Source organism: Monodon monoceros, unplaced genomic scaffold (assembly GCF_005190385.1).
Source record: "Monodon monoceros isolate NGI ecotype Baffin Bay Population unplaced genomic scaffold, NGI_Narwhal_1 Super_Scaffold_10, whole genome shotgun sequence".
Taxonomy (NCBI): Eukaryota; Metazoa; Chordata; class Mammalia; order Artiodactyla; family Monodontidae; genus Monodon; species Monodon monoceros.
This window is the reverse complement of record NW_021703766.1, coordinates 26,741,592-26,766,234: the sequence shown is the minus strand read 5'-3', so window position 1 is coordinate 26,766,234 and position 24,643 is coordinate 26,741,592. Positions and strand designations below refer to the sequence as shown.

At 42.5% G+C, this 24,643-nt stretch overlaps 1 protein-coding gene across 2 annotated transcripts in view; it reads left to right on the top strand.

Moving 5' to 3' along the window:
* Nucleotides 1-98: 98 nt before the first annotated feature.
* Nucleotides 99-24,643, top strand: part of CCDC113 (coiled-coil domain containing 113) — a 30,697-nt gene continuing 6,152 nt past the window's right edge. Inside the window, exons 1-7 of one of the 2 annotated variants that reach the window (XM_029207405.1) lie at nucleotides 99-303; nucleotides 2,463-2,589; nucleotides 3,572-3,733; nucleotides 6,323-6,478; nucleotides 7,451-7,531; nucleotides 9,910-10,065; nucleotides 14,504-14,611. In XM_029207405.1, the coding sequence (XP_029063238.1) occupies nucleotides 203-303; nucleotides 2,463-2,589; nucleotides 3,572-3,733; nucleotides 6,323-6,478; nucleotides 7,451-7,531; nucleotides 9,910-10,065; nucleotides 14,504-14,611 (891 nt within the window). In that variant the 5' untranslated portion in view covers nucleotides 99-202. The remainder of the gene's footprint in view (nucleotides 304-2,462; nucleotides 2,590-3,571; nucleotides 3,734-6,322; nucleotides 6,479-7,450; nucleotides 7,532-9,909; nucleotides 10,066-14,503; nucleotides 14,612-24,643) is intronic. The other variant, XM_029207414.1, reaches the window with a different exon arrangement.

The window sequence follows — 24,643 nt, the reverse complement described above, 5'->3', positions numbered from 1 at the left end:
TGGGCGGGAGCGCTGGGCGGGAGCGCTGGGCGGGAGCGCTGGGCGGGGCCTCCGAAGCCCCGCCCCTCCACGCACTCGTCGGGTCGCCGTGGCAACGCACTCCTAGGTCGTAGGCAGAGTGACGCGTAGCCGCTCGCCCCACGGCGCTCTCGGCCACACTCGGCATTAACAAGGGGCTTTGACGAGGGTGGCTTTGGCGGTGATGACGGACGAGGACTCTCAGACTTCTGCCAGCGAAGCGCAAGCCCAGGATGAGAGCGAGCTGCCTGTTATCCAGCTGTGTGGGCTGGTGGAAGAGCTCAGGTACCAGCCTGTCGGCTTCTGGGGGCGGTCCCTCCTCAGCGTGTGTGCCCGGAGCGTGGTCCAGCACTGAATGCTCCTAGCCCGCATTGAACATTGAGGAAACTGAGTCCCCCAAAGTGGGGAAGGCGCTTTGCTCTTTATTCCCGTGTTTCCACTGCCGTGGCGCTAACAAGCCACTGATGGAGCCAAAAAAAGAAGGTGGTGCGAAGCCCAGAGGGTAATTGGTGAAGCCAGAGCTTCAGCCTGGTGGGTCTGTCTGGTGCCACACTGTGTGCTTAGCCGCTCCTCTACTGTGCGGCGGCAGCTTGGACCAGGTGACCTCTAAGCCCCTTTCCAATGCTAAGATTCTATGCTAAAATTAATGTGGAAGCAGATAGAAAGGAGGCTATTGAGATGTTTTTAGTATGAAGCAACTTATATCTGAACCTGAGTATAAGCATGGAGGTGGACAGCAAAGAAGGACTAGCGCAATATTCTGTATTTTTAGCAGTCTGTTTTAGTATCTACTATAGCAAGTAAATTGGATGTCAAGATTCCATGATGTAGTTGAGGTTAATTGTACAACTTACTGGTCTCACACAGAATATCCTGGCCTGGCAGCTGAATAGGTGTTACTTCAATATATTTATAAATAGTTTAGGTCAGAATTGAGGTATTATTGCTAAAATAGCTACAATCTTTTGAGTGCTTATTATGTGCCAAGTATTTTGCATATATTACCTTATAGAATGGCCCATAACCCTAGAAAGTTGGTGAGGAAACAGACACAAAAGTTAAGTCACTTTCCTACAGTCACACAACTAGTCAGTGGTAGTGCTAAGATTGAGACTCGGGTGTAACTCCCCAGCCTACATTGGGAACATGACATATGCTGAAAAAGAAAGATGCTTTGATATATTGGGCTTTTCTGTTGATCCTTTCCCACTAATCTTAAAATTCAGCCAAACAGAATTTTCAGCTCAATAAACAGATATTCAGCTCAATAATGTATGCAAATATCAGAGCTGTTCTCTCTCATATATACATTTACATACATATGTGTGTATTATACACACTCATATTAGAGCATACATGTATGTTACATAAATTAAAAGGGTCATAATCTTGGCATATACAGAATAAGCTAGGTTTATTATCTCTAGTTGTTTAAAAACCATCTATTCAAAGCTTTTCCACCATTTATAATAGACTTCTAGTGGATACTTCATCCATTGCGTGCTGGAAATGAAAGAGGCGAGAAATATAAACTAAAGGAAAAACCTCTGAAGATTGTGGATGTGTGTAATTTCAAGAATTCAGTAGTAATTCAGAAGGAAACTCACAAATGGGTTAGAAGATGCTTGAAGAAGAAACTTGTAGCAATTTAAAATATATAGGCATGTCTCACTTTATTGCATTTTGCTTTACTGCACTTTGCAGATACTGTGTTTTTTACAAAATGAAGGTTTGTGGCATCCCTGCATTGAGCAAGTCTATTGATGCCGCTTTTTCCAACAGCATTTGCTCACTTCGTGTCTCTGTCACATTTTGGTAATTCTTGCAATATTTCAAACTTTTTCATTATTATTATATTTGCTATGGTGATTTGTGATCAGTGATTTTTGATGTTACTATTGCAAAACGATTATGACTCACTGAAGGCTCAGATGATGGTTAGCATTTTTTTAGCAATAAAGTATTCTCAAAGTAAGGTATATATATATTTTTAGACATAATGCTATTGCACACTTAGTAGACTACAGTATAATATAAACATAACTTTATATGCACTGGAAAACCAAAAAATTTATATGACTCACTTTATTGCAATATGTGCTTTGTTGAGGTGATCTGGAACTGAACCTGGAATATCCCTAAAGTATGCCTGTAATCCCAGTGCTCTGAATTTTGTGGCTCATTAGATGTATTTTAAAAATATATAGAATACTTAAATTGCATTTACTGTGTGCCAGACACTGACCCAAAGTCTTTGCATTTCTTATCACAACCCTCGATGATAGGTGCTGTTATTATTCCCATTTTACAGATGAGGAAAGTGAGGCACCAAGAGGTTAAATATCTTGCAGAAGGTCATACAAAGCTAGTAAGTGTTAAATGCTAGTTATTTGGGGTTTAAACTCCTATTGGTGGAACTTACTTAGGCACCTTCTGTCTTGCAGCTACAGAAACTCTGCTCTCAAAACCGAGACAGAGATGTTTGAAAAATATTACAATAAATTGGAGCCCAGGGACCAGCGACCTCCACAATTATCAGAAATTAAAATATCAGGAGCAGAAATTGCACAGGTACACAAGAGAGATCTAAGAATTCTTTTATTCTCTTTGTCCCTTTAGATGCAAGTGGTGTTTGTTATCCATTTTTGGTGTTCCCTCTTGGCCAAGTGGCATATGACTTTCTCACTGTTCTACTTTTGATTCTTCCTTCCCCTTCAAAGTTTCTCTTTCAAATGAGTATGAAGGGAATCAGGTTCAACTCACAGTGGATTGACTCTCACAGAATATCTTAGTTAATTTGAAATAACTCCCTTCATTCTGGGGACCCAAACGTGTACAAGGCCTGGCCAGCCACATACAGGAGTGAAGATGGGCCTGGTGTGGGCACTGGAGAGTTCCTCCCTCATCTAAAAGGGCCAGCCAGACAACCTGGTATTGCCAGAGCAGCTGATTTTTCAAGAGAAGCTGGAAATCTGGATTATTTTGGTAGAAACCTCTGATTTTCAAATGTGGGTAATTAATTTCTTTTTAATTTAAAACTGTGTATCGGTCTATTTTTTTGAGGGCCAAACAATGTCATCTTCAGGTCCACACATTCCCTGGGCCACCTGCTTTTGACCTTTGGCTTCAATGCCTAGGAAATCCAAAATTCTTGTCTTTTTGGTTTTTGCTGAACACCGTGGCCCCCGATGCAGTTTCTCTTCTGTGTTCAGTTTGGGCAGCACTGAGCTCCAGGCTTTCCCTGACACTGACTTGAGTGCTAGTCTATAGAAGGTTCACGGTTTTCCCACCCTCAAGACATTTTCCCTTATTTATTTTCAGTTCATTGTCAAGCATAGGCCTTTGAAGTATTTGGCACGGTGCCTTAGGTTGACTTGTGAAATGAACATCACCTCAGGCCTAATATCCGGAATCCTTTCACATTGAATTGGTTCTCTCTGGATATCATTCAGAGCGATTTCTAGCAGACCTGAGTGGTCGTTTCGATGCCCACCTTAGGCTGCTTTATTGCCAATTCCTATTTGACAATGGCTTTGTTTTTCTTGTGTTACAGTTACGAGGCAGGCGTAGATCCAAATCCCGCGTAAGTCTGGAACGTGTAACAGGCCTCAGCGTGGACCAAAAATTCAAGCTTGTGCAAAAAGAGCTGGACGACACAAAGAGTGAAATAAGGCACATAAGGGCAAATGCCGAGAGGGACCTGCAGCATCACGAGGTATACCTTCCTATAGGCTGTCCTCCCTGGGCTCCCCGTTTCCGCCTCAGCAAGAAGTACCTATAGTATGTTCATACAACTGTTGGTGCTTTGAGAGAAACACAAGTAGGATAAGATAAATTGAGGACCTACCTTTAAGGAACTTACCACCTGCTTGAGGAGATATCAAATTTTAAACTCTTTAAGATGAAAAATTTCAAAATACACAAATGTAGAGAAGCTAGCACAGCAAACCCTTATGTTCAACCCCACACGTAACAGTCATAAATGCATGGCCACTCTTGTTCCCTCCGTATCCCTACCAACTTCCCCCTCGTAATAGGCCACTGGGCTATTATGAAGTGAATCTTAAACATATATTTATCTGTAAATATTTCAATATATGTCTCTAAGATATGGATTCTTTAAAAAAAAACCCATAACCATAATTACCATAAATGCCCTTAAAATTTATAATAATTTCTTAATAATAAAATGGGCTGGAGGTTTAAGTCAGTGAGTTGGGTGAAAAATCCCTTGTCACCCTCCATATGCAGCATCCATGACCATGGTTCATGTCTTGTTGGAGACCACTGCAATCAGTTTTCCTCCAGAGAAGAAACATCACTGTTAACTTCATTGCCCATGGGATGAAGTTGTTGGCTTGCATTTGGTAGCCATGTTGTATGAAAAATAGATATTTCTGTTCTATTTCTAACTTTTTCCATTTCTAAATGGAGGCACACACAGAATCACACTCATTTCCTTGAAAGAGATGGATCAGTGGACTCATGTCTCCATTGATAGAATCATCTGTACGGCATAAACCTATCCTTCTTTCCCTCTCTCCCTCTCTCCCTCCCTCCTGCCCTTTCCCCTCTCTTCTTTCTCTTCCCAAACATGCATCGTTGAATTCTAACATGTTAAAGGAGGTCAGGATGTGGTAGCTTTGTCCTGACCTGCTAGACTGTGTGATTAAACATCACGATGTGGGCTAGAGTGGTCAAAGAAGACTGTGTTGAGGAGGTGGGGCTGGACATAGGACTTGGCATGGCCTTGAAGAATGGTGGCATTTGTTTAAGGAATAGGAAGACAAGGGCACCCTAGGTAAGGTGAATGACATGAACAAGGAAGTGGAGGTAGGAATGAACATGGCAAGTTAGGACCTTGAGGAGGCTGGTGTGATTAGAGAAGAGGGTGCTTTGGGGGCTATGGTAGGAAATCAGGTCGAGTAGGGCTGTGAGACCTTGAAAGCCAAGCAGAGGGGCTTCTCTCTGATGTCTTAGAAATCAGGACCCCAGTGAGGATAACTGAGCAGAAGAGCGATGCATAGGAAGTAGCATTTAATGTGGATGGATGTTCTGGCCTGTGAAGATGATGGGAAGGGAGGAGGCTGGGGCCAGACGCCAGCCGGAGAAGGAAGATGCTTTTGCTTCTTGGTGCCCAGTGAAAAAGCCTGAACAAAGATGATTTGCTCTGCAGCTACTCATTTAATTCTTTAAAATAATGTATGTGTGTTTGTGTTTTCTTATTTAAAGACAATCTCTGTTGTAGCAAAATTTAAACATACAGGTAAGCTAAAAGAGGAACATTTGAAAACATCCACAGTCTTACCACCTAAGACTTATATTTGGCTCTTGTATTTTTCTCCTAGAATTTATATTATTTTCTATGTGTGTATGAATTTCTTTATAAAAAGGTATCATATTATTTTATAAACCATACTTTTCACTTAATAATATCTTTCCATATCAATACATAGATTCATTTATAGCATCTTTTTTAAAATTACAGAGTGCTTCTTTGCCTCCCCACTAATCCATCTTTCCAGATATGACTGTGGTTAATGTTTTGGCGTATAGCCTTCCAGATATTTTTTATATATATGATATGATATTAATGTTATAATTTTTAATGGATAAATAATGTTTCAGATATGGAAATACATATTTCTGGAGATACCCAAGGCCCTGTTTTTTTTTGTTTTTTGTTTTTTTTTAAATCCACCCTCATCACCTCTTTTCTTTTTTTTAAATTTATTTATGTTTGGCTGCGTTGGGTCTTCATTGTTGCTCGCAGGCTTTCTCTAGTTGCGGCGAGAGGGAGCTACTCTTTGTTGCGGTGCGCGGGCTTCTCATTGCGGTGGCTTCTCCTGTTGTGGAGCATGGGCTCTAGGTGCGCGGGCTTCAGTAGTTGTGGCACGAGGGCTCAGTAGTTGTGGCTTGTGGGCTCTAGAGCCCAGGCTCAGTAGTTGTGGCACATGGGCTTAGTTGCTCCGCGGCATGTGGGATCTTCCCGAGCCAGGGCTCGAACCTGTGTCCCCTGCATTGGCAGGCGGATTCTTAACCACTGCACCAGCAGGGAAGTCCCAAGACCCTGTTTTTGTTTGTTCTTCCCCTTTATATCGAGACTATAACTTTTTAGAGGCATGCTTTTAAATAATAATATTCGTATTGTCCAATTTGTATCTTAAGGATCTCTTTCTAAGACTAAGAAGAAACGTTATGCATTGGGACACAAATAGGTCACCCAATACGTCTAGGTTTCTTTAGACGGCTATATCCTTGAGAAATTTTGTAAACTGTTCTCTCTTTGTGCTGGCTCCCCCAGGCTATCGTTGAGGAAGCTGAAATTCGGTGGACTGAAGTTCAGAGAGAAGTGCATGAGTTTGAAAAAGATATTCTAAAGACCATATCCAAGAAGAAAGGGAGTATTTTGGCCACTCAGAAAGTGATGAAGTACATTGAGGACATGAACCGCCAGAGGGTGAGTGGGCAGGAGGTTAGAGCTTAGAAGGGGAAATAGATTCATAGAACGATGACACAGAAATGGCCCATGTGAGGCAGCCCCACTCCATTTGGTCCACTGTAAATGCTGCCCACATATGCAGATTTTTTGTGTCCCTCACAGCATGTGTGTCTTAAAATGCAAGTTTATCAAGTCTAAAATCAGTCAGGCAGGATGAATATTCATAGTATCTCAGACTGTATGTAAGTCCCCTACATAGGAACCTTCAAGTTGCGAACTTTCAAAGATGTGAACGTGCGTTATAAACCTACAGTACAGTACTATACAGCTGATTGTGTTGGTTGGGTACCTAGGCTAACTTTGTTGGACGTACACACAGATTGGACTTACGACCACGCTCTCGGAATGGAACTCGTTCGTATGTAGGGGACTTACTGTATTTTGCTGTTTGTTTCAAGATCTGATGTTATCTTGAGAAAGGTGTGAGTCTATCTAGTCAGGTGACTACGTGGCATGCGACAAGTAAATCTTAATTTCTTTGAGTTCCATTATTGTAAGAATGAGACATAAAATGCTCCTTCTTTTCCAAAGGTTTTGTAGCATATCAAACTTTGGATCCTGGAGATAGGTAGAGTCACTAACTGTAACATGTTATATGTAATAAAAATTATGTAAATTACAAAGAGAATAATGGACCAAAGAATCATAAATCATTTTGTCAGTAAAGGCCCCTATACCTAAAGATATACCCAAGTTATCTTGAATTTAAAATCAATAGAAAATTTGTATGGAGCAGACGCAGTTTCCTCTGCTTCTTGGTCATGAGTAAAATACCATAGCAACACCAGCTTGAGTAGCCATAAAAGACTTAAAAATAGGTGACTGAATGTTAGGGCTCAAGGTTTAGTTTTGCAGCCCCAGACCTGCCAACTTTTCAAACCAACAGGGAAGAAGAAGAGCAATGGATTAAAATTTGCTTTTATTTTTCAGGATAATATGAAGGATAAATTATGTTTGAAAAATGTCTCTCTCAAAGTCCAGAGGAAAAAGATGCTTTTACAATTGAGGCAGGTATGTGGCTTTGTCTTTCTTTTTTTTTAAGGTTACTGTGGTGGGTAGAACAACGTCTTCCCAAAGATGTCCACGTCCTAATTCCTGGAGTCTGTGAGTATGTTACCTTACGTGGCATAAAGATGGTGCAGGTGTGATTAAGTCAAGGATCTTGAGATGGGGAGTTTATTGTAGATTATCTGAGTGGGTCCAATGTAATCACAAGAGTCCTGATGAGAGGGAGGCAGGAGAATGAGAGTCAGAGAAGATTTGGTAATGGAAGCAGAGATCAGAGTGATGCACTTTTAAGATAGAGGAAGGGATTATGAACAAAGGATGCAGGCTACCTGCAGAAGCTGGAAAGGGCAAGGAAACAGATTCTCCTCTTGAGCCTCCAGAAGAAATGCAGCCCTGCCAACACCTGATTTTAGTCCAAAGAACCATTTCAGACTTCTGACCTCATGAGCTATAAGATAATACATTTATGTTGTTTTAAACCCTTGAATTTGTGGTCATTTGTTACAGCAGCAACAGGAAACTAATACAGTTTCTGTGCTGGCAAATCTGTAGATGGAGTTGGCTTGAATTTAAAAGACCCTCATGACATACTTATTGACCCTCTTGGGGAATGTGGCCTGGGTCGCACAGTTAGTGGTATGCCTTGGTAAGTCTTTGAACAGCTGACCTTAAAGGCTCCTGATTAAAGGCGGTAAGGCAGACATGGCACAGGCCTCTAGAATGTGGTTACATAGCTCCATCCTCTTTTAGCTCAATATTTTTGTTATTAATTCATTATATGGGTGCTGATGGCATGTGCATCAGAGGTGGCCACTGTCAGTGACACAGAGTTGGGCAGGAGAATTAAGATGTCTGGGAGTTACTGCTTGATTGACCTGGGATCCCAAAGGCTCAACAGGCTGGGACAGCTTTAACACACGAGGTGACTGAGGACAAACGTAAGGTCCTCCGCTTTGATGCCCCCAAATATCCGCACAGGTGCTGGGTGGCTCAGTCATGGAGAAGCCGATAAAGCCCGCTCAGCTGGGGGCGGTGCTGCAGCCTAGGCGGCAGTCCACGGTGCCCTCCGAAAAAGAGCGGTCTCACTGCACTCTGTTCTGAGCAGCCCACCTGGAGCACTGTGTCTCAGGGCGAGTGCCACACGCGAAAGAATCTGTAAGCTAGAGTCCACGTAGGAGAGGGAATGGAGAGCAAGGGGAGAGAAAGCATGTCAGAGGACCTGCAACTGATGGGGCCAAGGACGAGGAGCCCACAAGGGCCATGGCTGCTGTCTCCGAGTTCTCTGGCCGCTGCGGGGAAGAGAACATACTGCTTGGGAGGGCCCCCAGGGTGGAACTGGGTTGGGGTGAAAGTGTCAGCCAAGGAGAGTTGAGTTCAGCGTAAGAAAGAACATGGCCCCAGCTGAGCTGCCTCCTGATACTGAGTTCCTAGTTCTCTGGGCTTCATGCAAGCTCAGGCATCCTGAAGCGTGAGAGGGGAAGCAGATGGATGACCTTTAACCTAAAAGCCATTGCTACACAGAGATGACACTGATGTGGTCCTGCCCTCGCAGGCTCACAGGCTAGCAGGGAGTGGTGATGGTGAGAAAAGGCATGGATGCATAACTGCCATACAGAGGAAACAGTGGCAGGGACCAGGAGCCACAGCCTCAGGAGGCTGCGTGGAGGGAGGGGTTGCCCTCTGGTGTGGAAGATGGGCTGGGAGCATTTGAGCTAGAGGGTGGGTCAGTTGGGGCTTAAGGAAATTGTTCTGTTGTTTTGGGGGAAAGGGAAGAAGATGCCTTCTAGGAGGTAGTACAGCATGAGTAGCACATGGGGATGGGGAACAGACCTGAGTTTGGCTCTTGTGTACCACAAATGTAAGATGGCACAGACCTGGTGGGGCAGGTAAGGTGGGACCAGGGCTGGGGAGTGAACCCAGTGCACTGATACACCCCCCACGCAGAAATGTCATGGGATCAAAGGAAGGACGTTTATGGGCTGCTTGTCCTGGGTTTTCCAGGTTAAAAACAACTTTTAAATGGCCTTTCTTCCTGCACAGCCCAGTTTAGGCACCACTTCCTGGGGAAAGCCTCCCCTGACCCAGCCTTCCATTCTCTTCTGGGCTGGCTGAGGGGCTTCTGTTTGCCCTCTGCCCCTGTGTGTCCCACTACACCACGCTATGACCTGTCTGTGAACTGTCATTGAGTATGGGAGTATCATATTTACTCAGATCTCTATCCCTGGGCCTAACACCATGCCTGGCACCAAGCAGATCCCCAATCCAAGTTTGTTGAATGACTGAATGATGACTGACTTCCAAAAGCTCACCAGGAATTGCAAGGTGCGAGCCATACATTCAGAAGTCACAACCTCACATCGTTTCCTCTCTCTGAGCTATAGAAGGAAGAGGTGGGAAAGGCCCTCCACGATGTTGACTTTCAGCAGCTGAAGATCGAGAATGCTCAGTTTTTAGAGACAATTAAAGCAAGGAATCAAGAACTGATCCAGCTGAAGCTGGTATCCAGAAACACCCTGCAGATCCTTAACGCGTACAAAGTAAGGTCCGCGCTGGTCCTCGGGGCTTCCTGTGCCTACCTTTCCAGCCACAGAGAGGTACTAGGGCACCACTGTGGTTTCACTGAGAGCCTAGGCGTCCTTCACTCCCCTGTTGCTCTCTGATTTCTCCCGACGAAGCCATGTCTCCTAAAATACTCCGGATGTCCCCACAATCCTGGCTGCGCATTAGAACCATCCAAGGAGCCTTTTGTTTTTTTAAAGATTAGACAGACTCTCTAGTCCAACCCTGACCAATTGAATTAGGGGGTGAGGGCCATGCATCTTTTTTTTTTTTCCTTAACTCCCAGATGATTTTTATGCACAGTGAGTTTTGATAACCAGCCACATTTAGGGCCCTGTTTAATTTAGTGTGTAAAAGCATTTCCTTGCTTAAAACCCTGCAAAGGAAATCATCTTAGCTATAAATCAGAAAACTACTAAATAATTCCTCATCCACACAGAACCCTTTTTTTAGAGAAAGAGGCACTATTGATAATTAAGCAGAAACTGTGGGTATGAGCATGGCCTGTCCTCGGCAGACCAGGCTGCCTGGTGACCCTGCTGGCAGCTGTCTGATGCAATAGTCAGCTAACTGTGGGCCCGTGTATCCTGCCCACTGGTCTGGGAGCTAAGGATGGTTTTTACAGAAGAACATTTGCAGCTGATTTGATAGAGGACACTCCCTTTGAAACCCAAGTAAGCAAAATTGATTTCTCCCCGAGAAATTTCATTCTCCTCAATAGTAAACCTGCATTCCAAAATATTATACTTGATTATTTTATTTTGAATTTTATCAATAAAACATTTGTGGAAATTTGTTTTCTCTCTTGTTAGTGTAGGTAATTACACAACATGCTCAATTTTGCCCCTTGGCCTGCAAAGCCTAAAATATTTACTATCTGGCCTTTTACAGAGCAAGGTTGCTGACCCCTGGCCTAGTGTCTAGGTGGCAAGAGCGGTCACGGGCTTAGGTAGCTCACAGATAAGCTTCATTTGGCCCACACAGTGTTATTTAAAAATGTGAATTCGAATGTGTTTAGACTAGGTTTATGTTTGTCCAGCATGTTCCTTTTACAAATGAAAAACCGAAGGCCGAAAGAGGCAGAGTAATTGCCGGATTCAAGCAACATGTTTGTGACAGAGCTTGGACTCCTAGTCCAGTGCGTGTCCCACCTCACCCAACTGCCTTCCCCTGGCATAACGTGTGTACACAAGGCCGTGCTCACATTCTGAAATTCATGTGTCCAACTGGAGAGCCTCGAGGTACGTGGTTACATCACATTGGACCTTGATCTTATCCTGAGAAATCAACTGAGTGGCACAGGGCCAGTCTGGTCTTGTGGGGGAAAGCCAGGGCTTTGGAGTGGAGCTACTGGTTTATAAAATGCAACAGCTAGGTCCAGGGCTTGCGCTTAGGACATCTAAATGCACAGTGCTTATTGATTGTGACACCCAAGCAGCGGCACCACAGGCCACGGTGGGCAGAATGGGAGCCATTCCGGTCAGAATCCCAGGAGCCAGCGTGCCTGTAGGCCTGTTTAGAATAATAGCAAGCAGATGGTGGAGCTGGGAGGAGATGCCTGCTGGAGTCCTAAGGTGACACAGCGAGGGGCTGAGAGAGAAGCAGGCTCACTTTTCCGTGTCTCAGTTCTCAGGCCTCCTGGGGGAAACGGGGCCCAACAACTGTGGGTTGTAGAGTCCGGCCTCACCTGGGTTTGAATGGGGACTCTACTGGGGACTATGGGCCGATGCGCCGCCTCTCAGAAGCAGGTTTTTGTGACTTACCACCAGGACAGACCTCTGGCTGGTCTGTGATGTGTCCCCAGCGCTGAGGACAGGGCCTGGCCAAAGCAGGTGCTCAGCATGTATTGTCAAAAACTGCTAAAAATTCAGGTGTATGTTTAGGGGATGGAAGGGTGGCAGGAGGGATCACTTTCATATAAATGTCAAACACCCAAGTATGAGACCTCATTAAAAATATATAGAATAATTTTCCTCTATTAACAAATGTACTGAGTACCTACGGCATGCCAGGCGCAGGGCTAAGTGCTGAGGGTACAGCTGTGAAGGAGACAGACATGGTCTCTTCTCTTCTATGAGTTTTATGAGTGGGTCTCAGTCAACCCTTTTTCTCTGCTATGCCTTCAAGCCCTGCCTGATGGAGGCTGATAGAATATAAGCACGTGACTACAGCCTTGAGGTGTCGCTCTTAACTGACTGTAAACTAGTGATCCGTGTATAAACTAGTGGTGCCTTGTGTTAGATAGAATTCCAAGATGTCCCCCAAGACTCCCCGCCCCCTGGTGTATTCACCCTGCACAATGCCCAGGGCTCTGGATACGACGGATTCTGTTATTAGGTTCCATTCTGCTTTATGATTAGGTTAGATTAGAGGGCACCCTTGACCTTGAGATGAGGATATTATCCCAGTGGGTCTGACCTAATCACATGAGCCCTTTGAAAGTAGAGAGTTTTCTCTGGATGAGGAAGGCAGAGATTTGAAGCATGAAGGGAATTCTCTGGATGAGAACTTCTCCATTGCCGGCTCGAAGATAGAGGGACCACATGGAAAGGGTCTGAGGGCGGCCTCCAGGAGCCGAGGGCCACCTCCTGCTGACAGCCAGAAAGAAAATGGAGAGCTTGGTCTTACAACTTCAAGGAAATGCTTCCCACTAACAACCTGTGAGCTTGGCAAGGACCCCAGGTCCAGATAAGACCCAGCCCTGGCCCACACGGTGGGTCGCTCCCTGGGCAGAGAATCCGGCCACACTGTGCTTGGACTTCTGATCTATAGAAACTGTGAGATAATAAACGTGTGTTACTTTAAGCCACAAAATTTGTGATAATTCGTTACACAACAACAGAAAGCTAACATGCCTTTTCAGAAGTAGCTGCCTCAATGACCATCATCCAGCTCAGGATCCCAAATTACTCCATTACACCTCCTTGAAGGCCCCACCCCAGCAGAGCCAGGGGCTGCCTCGAGCTTCAGTTCTTTCCTGCCCTGTGTCTCTAACTGTCTCTCTAAGTTGTTGGGTGAATGACTGTTTTCCCTCTGCTCTCCTTTTCTCCCACCTGACTGGCTGGTGTGCAGTGAAGACCTGTCCTGCCTTCCCTTCCCCACAGCTGACTCCCTCAGCCTGACCTCTTACCCACTTTTGCTTTCCTCAGAAGAGCAACTTCATGCAAGATGTGGAACAGGAAATGAGCCTTAAAGAAGGGATTGGAGAGGAGAGGAATGGGGAGGGAGGTGGCTCCAGGTGCTCTAAGTTCCCCCAGGCAGGTGGCTCCAGGCTTTTCTGCCAGGTCTAAGATTTGATACCTTCGGGCATTGCCCCAGTACCCTCCTTTCCCCGGCTCCTTTTGGACCCTCCTCTCCCAAGGCTCTTTCCTTAGCTTGAAACGTTCTTCCCACCCCTCTTACCTAGACATACTTGACTTCACCTCTCTTTTTCCAGCATCCCTTCCCCCAGGGAAACCTTCGGGACCAGTGCCCATGCACTCTTGGTGCTTGGCACAGTTGCAGTTTGGCATTTCTTCTTGTACCGCCGTCAGGGCTGTGAGCCAGCCTCTTGGTGGCCGGGCCTAGGTTGTTTTGCCGACCAGTGCCTGGGTGGGTTCTCAGGGTTTGTTGGCCAGCCCCCTGGAGTCACTGGCTTCTGTCCCTCAGCCCCCTCCTCCTCAGCCAAGCAGAACACATCCCAACTCCTCCAGGTTGACTCTTCACCATTAGTAGATGGAGGTCCAAAGGGGGCAAACCTAAGAAGCAGGGGCCAGGGAGGAGCTGGTGAGGGGCGGCAGCAAAAGATGCAACAGGAAGCTGTGGAGCAGCTCCTGCAGAAACTCTCCAGCACCAGCATGCCCAGTCCTCATAGGCTTTGGAGACAGTGGTGGAGTCCATGGGCTGTGAAGTCACGCTGCCTGGGATCAAACCTGGCTCCCCCTTGTCTCTGTGACCCTGGGGAAGTTGTTTCACCTCCCTAAAAGTCAGCTCCCTCACCGGTACAGTGGGCTCACAGTAGCATCCACCTCTTCGTCCAAGTGAGGTAGTGATGGCGGCCGTCTGCCGTGGGTTCTCCATGTGTCAGGCACTGTGCTCAACACTTTACCAGGTTTGTCTCCCTTAAGCCTTTCTACAACCCTACAAGGCAACTAGCCCTAGTTAAGAGAGGTTCTCTTAGTAAGTGGTGGGGTGGGATTTGGGCCCAGGTGTATCTGGCTACTTTGCAGGTGAGGACAAGCCTCCCGAGGTCCTCTCCTCCCCTGCCACTTAGACACCAGGATTCTGAAAATCTGGGCAGCCATGAGAAGGGCAGGCCCAAGTTCCTGGTTGGTCCTTCTAGTCTCCTGCTTAATAAAGAGCTGTTTGTCTGTCTATCCTTCCTATAGTTCTAAGCAATCATCTTTGCTCAAGACTTGCTGTGTTGTTATATTTCAGAGCAAGCTGCACCGAGCCATGGAAATGTCCGTCGATCTGGACAAAGAGTTCTTGTTGAGAAAAGAGTTACTCGAAAAAGTTGAAAAAGAAACCCTGCAAGTAGAGGAGGTAGGAGAGGGTAAAACATACTGTTTCTGGTGTTTTTCTCCTTCTGTCTGCAAGGGCTCGGGTCAGCATTCGCCACGATCTAGGCCACCTTGGTTTTTGTGTAGAAAAGCCTAGATCATAAAAACCAAAATAGCTCTGGGCCATCAAATGAGAAAGTGGCCCCTGGAGGCTCCAGTCCATGGTGTTGCATTTTACTGCCGGGTTAGAATCTAGTATCAGAAATCATGAAATCATCTAGAAACTACAGAGTCCAGATGACTCTCAAGAATTCCTTAAGTGACCCATAAGGTACCACATTCAAAGTGTAGTGTATTCAATCTGGCAAAAAAAAATGTATGATGCATGTAATAATGTAACTGATATGAGAAAAAGAACACATAGCAAAATATAACTTTCTGTGTAAAGGAGAGAAAGCTCTTTAAACATGGAGCTCTCACTTGATACGGCAGATGCTCAGATGGCAGACCTGTGACCCCTGTCCCAGGCCCACTCCAGGGCCTGTGGTCACCATGTGAAAATGTGTGGTGTCATCTGAGCTCCCGATATCTGCATTGGGATTGAGTGCTCTCATTATTTTGTTGAACACATAGAGTTGAATTTCCACCAGTTACACGCACCTAGGATATGACTCAAAGGAGACTTTGGGGGCAAGGTGACGGAAAATGAGCCCTGGACTTGTATTCAGAAGGCCTGGCATCAGGTTTGTGTTGCCAGTCTCTAGCCTTGAGCAAGCCTTTGAATTAGACAGAACTGTTTCCACGTCTGTGAAAAAGACGTCACAGCCCTTGTTGCGGTAATCAGATAGGACGATGCTTCGTCAACCTCTTAAAGCCATTATTTCAGTTATTACTATCATTGCCTTGAATGAGCCTGAAGTGTCCCCAGCAGCATGTGTAGCCCCAAACCTGCCTACAATGGCCAAAAAGCCACAGGATTACTACATCTGACTCAGTTTTGCCATGGCATCCACATCATATCCTTGAAGGAGAACCAGTACCCTTTGCAAAAAAGTCGGTCTCACTGCAGAGTGGCTGGTAACAAAGGTGAAGCAAAAGTCTGTGTGCTCTCTCCATGCAGAATTCCTGTGGTACTTCTTTGTTTGGGATGATATTTATTAGATTACAAGTAAAACATGAAATCAATTTTTAAAAGCCCAGCATTCACTACTTAGTATATTTTCATTTTCTTAACTTTTTAAAAAACAGCTCTGTTGGGATATAATTCATATATCAAATAATTTACCAATTTAAAGTGTACATTGGAGTGGTTTATAGTATATTTACAGAGTTGTGTAACAATCAGCATAATTATTCTAGAACATTTTTGTCACCTCAGAAAGGAACCCCGGACCAATTAGAAATCCTCCATTTCACCTCACCTCATTCCCACCCTCCAGCCATGGGTGACTACTAATCAGCTTTCTGTCTCTGTGAATTTGCCTTTTGTCAACCTTTCATATAAAAGGAATCATACAGGGTGACCCTTTAACTTTAATAATATTTTCAAGATTCATGTCATAGCATGTATCAGTACTTGTTTCTTTTTATGGCTGAATAATGTTTCCTTGCATGTACCACATTTTGTTTAAACCATTCATCAGTTTGATCAATAGTTGTGTTGTTTTCATTTTTTGGCTATTTTGAATAATGCTGCTGTGAACATTCATGTACAAGTTTTTGTGTGAATATATGTTTTCTTTTCTCTTGGACATAGAGCTAACAGTGGAATTGTGGAGTGTATATATGGTACCTCTAGGTTTAACATTTACAGAACTGCCAAACTCTTTTGTAAAGTGGCTGCACCATTTTACATTCCCATCAAAAATGTACATGTGTCACAAAGTTATTTATTTTATTTAATCCTTATAATAAACTTGATGCAAGTAACATTTTAATCCCCATTTCATTGTATATATAACTTCAGAAACAGAAATATTAAGTTTACTTTTTCCAAGTCTCACCTCTATTACGTGCAGATCAGCAATTCAAACCCAGGCTCAGACTCTTAGATCTTAATCACTTGATTTATTCACAGCCATGAATCTGCTATCCTGTAGTCATACATGCATCCCTTCAACAATACTTATGTGCCAAGAATTGCTCTGAGTAAAATGATTAAGATTAAAAAAAATGTACACATGTGACATTCACAGAAAGATAGACAAGATGAAAAGGCAGAGGGTTATGTACCAGATGAAGGAACAAGATAAAACCCCAGAAAAACAACTAAATGAAATGGAGATAGGCAATCTTCCAGAAAAAGAACTGAGAATAATGATAGTGAAGATGATCCAGGACCTCGGAAAAAGAACAGAGGCAAAGATCGAGAAGATGCAAGAAATGTTTAACAAAGATCTAGAAGAATTAAAGAACAAACAAACAGAGATGAACAATACAATAACTGAAATGAAAAATACACTAGAAGGAATCAATAGCAGAATAACTGAGGCAGAAGAACAGATAAGTGACCTGGAAGACAGAGTGGTGGAATTCACTGCTGTGGAACAGAATAAAGAAAAAAGAATGGAAAGAAATGAAGACAGCCTAAGAGACCTCTGGGACAACATTAAATGTAACAACATTCGCATTATAGGGGTCCCAGAAGGAGAAGAGAGAGAGGAAGGACCCTAGAAAATATTTGAAGAGATTATAGTCGAAAACTTCCCTAGCTTGGAAAAGGAAATAGCCACCCAAGTCCAGGAAGCGCAGAGAGTCCCATACAGGATAAACCCAAGGAGAAACACGCCGAGACAAATAGTAATCAAATTGGCAAAAATTATAAAGACAAAGAAAAATTATTGAAAGCAGTAACAGAAAAATGACAAACAACATACAAGGGAACTCCCATAAGGTTAACAGCTGAGTTCTCAGCAGGAACTCTACAAGCCAGAAGGGAGTGGCATGATGTACTTAAAGAGAGGAAAGGGAATAATGTACAAACCAGATTATTCTACCTGGCAAGGATCTCATTCAGATTCGATGGAGAAATCAAAAGCTTTACAGACAAGCAAAAGCTAAGAGAATTCAGCACCAGCAAACCAGCTCTACAACAAATACTAAAGGAACTTCTCTAAGTGTGAAACACAAGAGAAGAAAAGGACCTACAAAAACAAACCCAAAACAATTAAGAAAATGGTCATAGGAACATACATATTGATAATTACCTTAAACGTGAATGGATTAAATGCTCCAACGAAAAGACACAGGCTTGCTGAATGGATACAAAAACAAGACCCATATATATGCTGTCTACAAGAGACCCACTTCAGACCTAGGGACACATACAGACTGAAAGTGAGGGGATGGAAAAAGATATTCTATGCAAATGAAATCAAAAGAAAGCTGGAGTAGCAATACTCATATCAGATAAAATAGGCTTGAAAATAAAGAATGTTACAAGAGACAAGGAAGGACACTACATAATGATCAAGGAATCAATCCAAGAAGAAGATATAACAATTATAAATATATATGCACCCAACATAGGAGAACCTCAATACATAAGGCAACTGCTAACAGCTCTAAAAGAGGAAATCGACAGTAACACAATAATAGTGGGGGACTTTAACACCTCACTTACACCAATGGACAGATCATCCAAACAGAAAATTAATAAGGAAACAAGCTTTAAATGACACAATAGACCAGATAGATTTAATTGATATTTATAGGACATTCCATCCAAAAACAGCTAGATTACACTTTCTTCTCAAGTGTACATGGAACATTCTCCAGGATAGATCACATCTTGAGTCACAAATCAAGCCTCAGCAAATTTAAGAAAATTGAAATCATATCAAGCATCTTTTCTGACCACAACGCTATGAGATTAGAAATGAATTACAGGGAAAAAAACGTAAAAAACACAAACACATGGAGGCTAAACAATACATTACTAAACAACCAAGATATCACAAAGAAATCAAAGAGGAAATCAAAAAATACCTAGACACAAATGACAATGAAAACACGACGATCCAAAACCTATGGGATGCAGCAAAAGCAGTTCTAACAGGGAAGTTTGTAGCTATACGAGCCTACCTCAAGAAACAAGAAAAACCTCAAATAAACAATCTAACCTAATCTACACCTAAAGGAGCTAGAGAAAGAAGAACAAACAAAACCAAAAGTTAGCAGAAGGAAAGAAATCATAAAGATCAGAGCAGATATAAATGAAATAGAAACAAAGAAAACAATAGCAAAGATCAATAAAACTAAAAGCTGGTTCTTTGAGAAGATAAAATTGATAAGCCACTAGCCAGACTCATCAAGAAAAAGAGGGAGAGGACTCAAATCAAAAAATTAGAAATGAAAATGGAGAAGTTACAACAGACACTGCAGAAATACAGAGCATCCTAAGAGACTACTACAAGCAATTCTATGCCAATAAAATGGACAACCTGGAAGAAATGGACAAATTCTTAGAAAGGTGTAACCTTCCAAGACTGAACCAGGAAGAAATAGAAAATATGAACAAACAAATCACAAGTAATGAAATTGAAGCTGTGATTAAAAATCTTCCACCTGGGCTTCCCTGGTGGCCCAGTGGTTGAGAGTCCGCCTGCCGATGCAGGGGACACGGGTTTGTGCCCAGTCCAGGAAGATCCCACATGCCGCGGAGCTGCTGGGCCCATGAGCCATGGCCGCTGGGCCTGCGCATCCAGAGCCTGTGCTCCGCAATGGGAGAGGCCACAACAGTGAGAGGCCCGCGTAACACACACACACACACACAAAAATCTTCCACCAAACAAAAGTCCAGGGCCAGATGGCTTCACAGGTGAATTCTATCAAACATTTAAAGAGCTAACCCCCATCCTTCTCAAACTCTTCCAAAAAATTGCAGAGGAAGGAAAACTCCCAAACTCATTCTATGAGGCCAGCATCACCCTGTTACCAAAACCAGACAAAGATACTACAGAAAAGGAAAATTAGAGACCAATATCACTGATGAATATAGATGCAAAAATCCTCAACAAAATACTAGCAAACAGAATCCAACAACACATTAAAAGGATCATACACCATGATCAAGTGGGATTTATCCTAGGATTGCAAGAATTTTTCAATATATGCAAATCAATCAATGTGATACACCTTATTAACAGATTGAAAAAGAAAAACCATATGGTCATCTCAGTGGATGCAGAAAAAGCATTTGACAAAATGCAACACCCATTTATGATAAAAACTCTCCAGAAAGTGGGCATAGAGGGAACCTACCTCAACATAATAAAGGCCATATACAACAAACCCACAGCAAACATCATTCTCAATGGTGAAAAACTGAAAGCATTTCCTCTAAGATCATGAACAAGACAAGGATGTCCACTCTCACCACTGTTATTTAACATAGTTTCGGAAGTCCTAGCCATGACAATCAGAGAAGAAAAAGAAATAAAAGAAATACAAATTGGAAAAGAAGAAGTAAAACTCTCCCTGTTTGCAGATGACATGGCACTATACATAGAGAATCCTAAAAATGCCACCAGAAAACTACTAGAGCTGATCAATGAGTTTGGTAAAGTTGCAGGATACAAAATTAATGCACAGAAATCTCTTGCATTTCTATACACTAATGATGAAAAATCTGAAAGAGAAATTAATGAAACACTCCCATTTACCATTGCAACAAAAAGAATAAAATACCTAGGAATAAACCTACCTAGGGAGACAAAAGACCTGTATGCAGAAAACTATAAGACACTGATGAAAGAAATTAAAGATGATACCAACAGATGGAGAGATATACCATATTCTTGGATTGGAAGAATCAATATTGTGCAATGACTGTACTACCCAAAGCAATCTACAGATTCAATGCAATCCCTATCAAATTACCAATGACATTTTTTACCGAGCTAGAACAAAAAATCTTAAATTTGTATGGAGACACAAAAGACCCTGAATAGCCAAAGCAGTCTTGAGGGAAAAAAACGGAGCCAGAGGAATCAGACTCCCTGACTTCAGACTATACTACAAAGCTACAGTAATCAAGACAATATGGTACTGGCACAAAAACAGAAATATAGATCAATGGAACAGGACAGAAAGCCCAGAGATAAACCCATGCATCTATGGTCAACTAATCTATGACAAAGGAGGCAAAGACATACAATGGAGTAAAGACAGTCTCTTCAATAAGTGGTGCTGGGAAAACTGGATAGCTCTATGTAAAAGATTGAAATTAGAACACTCTCTAACACCATACACAAAATTAACTCAAAATGGATTAGAGACGTAAGTGTAACCGGGCACTATAAAACTCTTAGCAGAAAACATAGGAAGAACAGTCTTTGACATAAATCACAGCAAGATATTTTTGATCCACCTCCCAAAGTAATGGAAATAAAACCAAAAATAAACAAATGGGACCTAATGAAACTGAAAAGCTTTTGTACAGCAAAGGAAACCATAAACTAGACGAAAAGACAACCCTCAGAATGGGAGAAAATATTTGCAAATGAAGCAACTGACAAAGGATTAATCTCCAAAATATACAAGCAACTCATGCAGCTCAATATCAAAAAATCAAACAACCCAATCCAAAAATGGGCAGAAGACCTAAATAGACATGTCTCCAAAGAAGATATACAGATTGCCAGCAAACACATGAAAGGATGCTCAACATCACTAATCATTAGAGAAATGCAAATCAAAACTACAGTGAGGTATCACCTCACACCAGTCAGAATGGGCATTATTAGAAAATCTACAAACAACAAATGCTGGAGAGGGTGTGGAGAAAAGAGAAGTGTCTTGCACTGTTGGTGGGAGTGTAAATTGATACAGCCACGATGGAGAACAGTATGGAGGTTCCTTAAAGAACTAAACATAGAATTACCATATGACCCAGCGATCCCACTACTGGGCATATACCCAGAGAAAAACATAATTCAAAAAGACACATGCACCCCAGTGTTCATTGCAGCACTATTTACAATAGCCAGGTCATGGAAGCAACCTAAATGCCCATTGACGAATGGATAAAGAAGTTGTGGTACATACATACAATGGAATATTACTCAGCCATAAAAGGAATGAAATTGGGTCATTTGTAGAGAGGTGGATGGATCTAGAGACTGTCATACAGAGTGAAGTAAGTCAGAAGGAGAAAAACAAATATCGTATATTAACGCATATATGTGGAGCCTAGAAAATGGTACAAATGAACTGGTTTGCAGAGCATAAATTGAGACACAGAAGTAGAGAAAAAATGTATGGACACCAAGGGGGGAAAGTGGCAGGGAGTGGGGGTTGTGGTGTGATGAATTGGGTAATTGAGATTGACATGTATACACTGATGTGTAGAAAATGGATGACTAATAAGAAAAAGAAATACATGAAAGTTGAGTGGAAATATAAAGAAAATTCCTGTAACTTAAAAAAAGAAAGTGGGGCTTCCCTCGTGGCGCAGTGGTTGAGAGTCCGCCTGCTGATGCAGGGGACACAGGTTCGTGCCCCGGTCTGGGAGGATCCCACATGCCGCGGAGCGGCTGGGCCTGTGAGCCATGGCCGCTGAGCCTGCGCGTCTGGAGCCTGTGCTCTGCAACGGGAGAGGCCAGAACAGTGAGAGGCCTGTGTACCGCAAAAAGAAAAAAAAAGAAAGAAAATGTACGTGTGAGTGTTCCAATTTCTGTTCGTGTTCACCAACACTTGTTATTTTCAGGTGTTTTTTTTAATGCTGTCCTAGTGGTGTGAAGTGGTATCTCATTGTGGTTTTGATTCGAATTTCCTTAATTACTGATGACATGAAGCATCTTTTCATATGCTTTTTGGCCACATGTCTGTCATTTTTGCAGAAATGTCTATTCAAGGCCTTTGCCCAGTTTTTTTTTTAAAATAAATTTATTTATTTTATTTATTTATTTTTGGCTGAGTTGGGTTTTTGTTGCTGCATGAGGACTTTCTCTAGTTGTGGCGAGCGGGGTATACTGTTCGTTGTGGTGTGCGGGCTTCTTGTTGCAGTGGCTTCCCTTGTTGAGGAGCACAGGCTCTAGGTACACAGGCTTCAGTAGTTGTGGTGCACAGGCTCAGTAGTTGTGGCTCACAGGCTGTAGAGCACAGGCTCAGTAGCTGTGGCGCACGGGCTTAGTTGCTCCACAGCCTGTGGGATCTTCCCAGCCCAGGGCTCAAACCCGTGTCCCCTCCATTGGCAGGTGGATTCTTAACCACTGTGCCACCAGGGAAGTCCCTCCTATGTCTTTTCTTAAGACTTTTATAGGTCTTAAATTTAGGTTATGATCCATTGTGAGTTACTTTGTAAATGGTGTGAGGAAGGGATCCAAAAGCTGAAAGAAGAAAGGAGATGCAGTATGTTCATAGAATTTGTTACATTAACCTTCCTTTACCACTTGTGTGGTTCTCTTCACTTCTTACTGTAGATTTGAGTTACCATCTGGTGTTATTTTCCTACTCAAATACAGATTCATTTCAGCCTGCTTTTGTGCTATTATTGTCAAATATATTACCTTTTATATGTTATAGGTCCAATATAAAATTATATACATATTGTTTTATGAAAATGCTTTTAAAATCAGTTAAAAGAAGGAAAATATGCAATTATGCTGTTTTTTTTTATAATTACCTCCATAATTACCTGTGTTTGTGCTATTTGTTTTCTTGGATGTAGCCTTGTTCTACAGAAGTCAAGTGCTATTTTCATCACATCATATCAAGGGAGCATCCTGTCAACAATACTTTTCATTGCTGATGTTAACCTTGATCACCTGGCTGAGATGGTGTTCCACAGGTTTCTCCACTGCAAAGTTACTCTTTCCCACTTTTCAGACTTTACTCTTTGGAAGGAAGGTCCTGTGTGCAGGCCATGCTTAAGAAGTAGGGGTTATAAATTTTTTGGAATTCTCCTCTGTGAGAGATTTGTCAATTCTACCCCATTTGTTTATTTTAAAAATTATTTATTTATATCAGCATCAATTCATGAATATTAATTTTATATATTGGTTTATAATCTAACATTATTTATTTTGTTGCTCCCATTGTTCCAGTTGGCTATTGAGAGCCCTTTCAGTCAGGTTCTGTGTTCCTCTGGTATATCCCCATTTTTGTGGGTCGTTATTGTTGTTGTTGTATGTGTGTGTGTTTTGTTTTGAGCACCTCTTTCCCTTCTGGAACTAGAAGATGCTCCAGGCTCTTCTTGTATATTTCCTGCCCCAGTCCTAGAATTAGCCATTTCTCCAAGAAGTTTGGGGTCTTTTTATTTGATTAATATTGGAAACCAAGATCTGGGTGTGCTTGCTCATTGCTTTCTTGCATTTTTGAAAGATAGTTTTGCTGGATGTAAGATTCTTTGTTGACAGTTTTTTTTTTCCTTTCAGCACTTAGAATATGTCATCCCACTGCCTTTGGGCCTCCATTTTGTTTCTGATGAGAAGTCAGCTATTAATCTTATTGGGCTTCCCTTGTATGTGATGAATTGTTTTCTCTTGCTGCTTTCAATATATTCTCTTTGCCTTGTCAGTCAACATTTTGGGTACAAAGTATCTGGGCATGGATTTCTTTGCACTAATCCTACTTGGAGTTTGTTGAAGTTTGTGAATGTGGGAAGTTTTCATGTGTGTTGGTGCACTTAGGGGTGTTCCACATTTCTCCAAGACTTCTTTCTTCTTTTTTCTCTGTGTTCTTCATATTGCATAATCTATATCAACTTACCTTAAGTTAACTGATTATTTCTTCTCTTGGCTTAAATGTACTGTTGATCCTCTCTAGTGAATTTTTCATTCTGTTTGGAAAGACTCCAGATTTTCTATTTGGTTCTTCTTTTTATTTTTTAAATAATTTCTACCTCTTTATTGATATTCTCTGATAAGACACTATCATCATATATTCTTTTAATTCTTTAAACATGGTTTCCTTTCGTTTTTTGAACATCTTTATAATAGTTGCTTCAAAGACTTTGCTAAGTCCACCATCTGGATTCTCCGAAAGGCAGTTTATGTTGCCTGCTTTTTTCCGGGTGTGGGTCACACTTCCTTGTTTCTTTCCTATTTCATAATTTTTGTTGAATACTGGACTT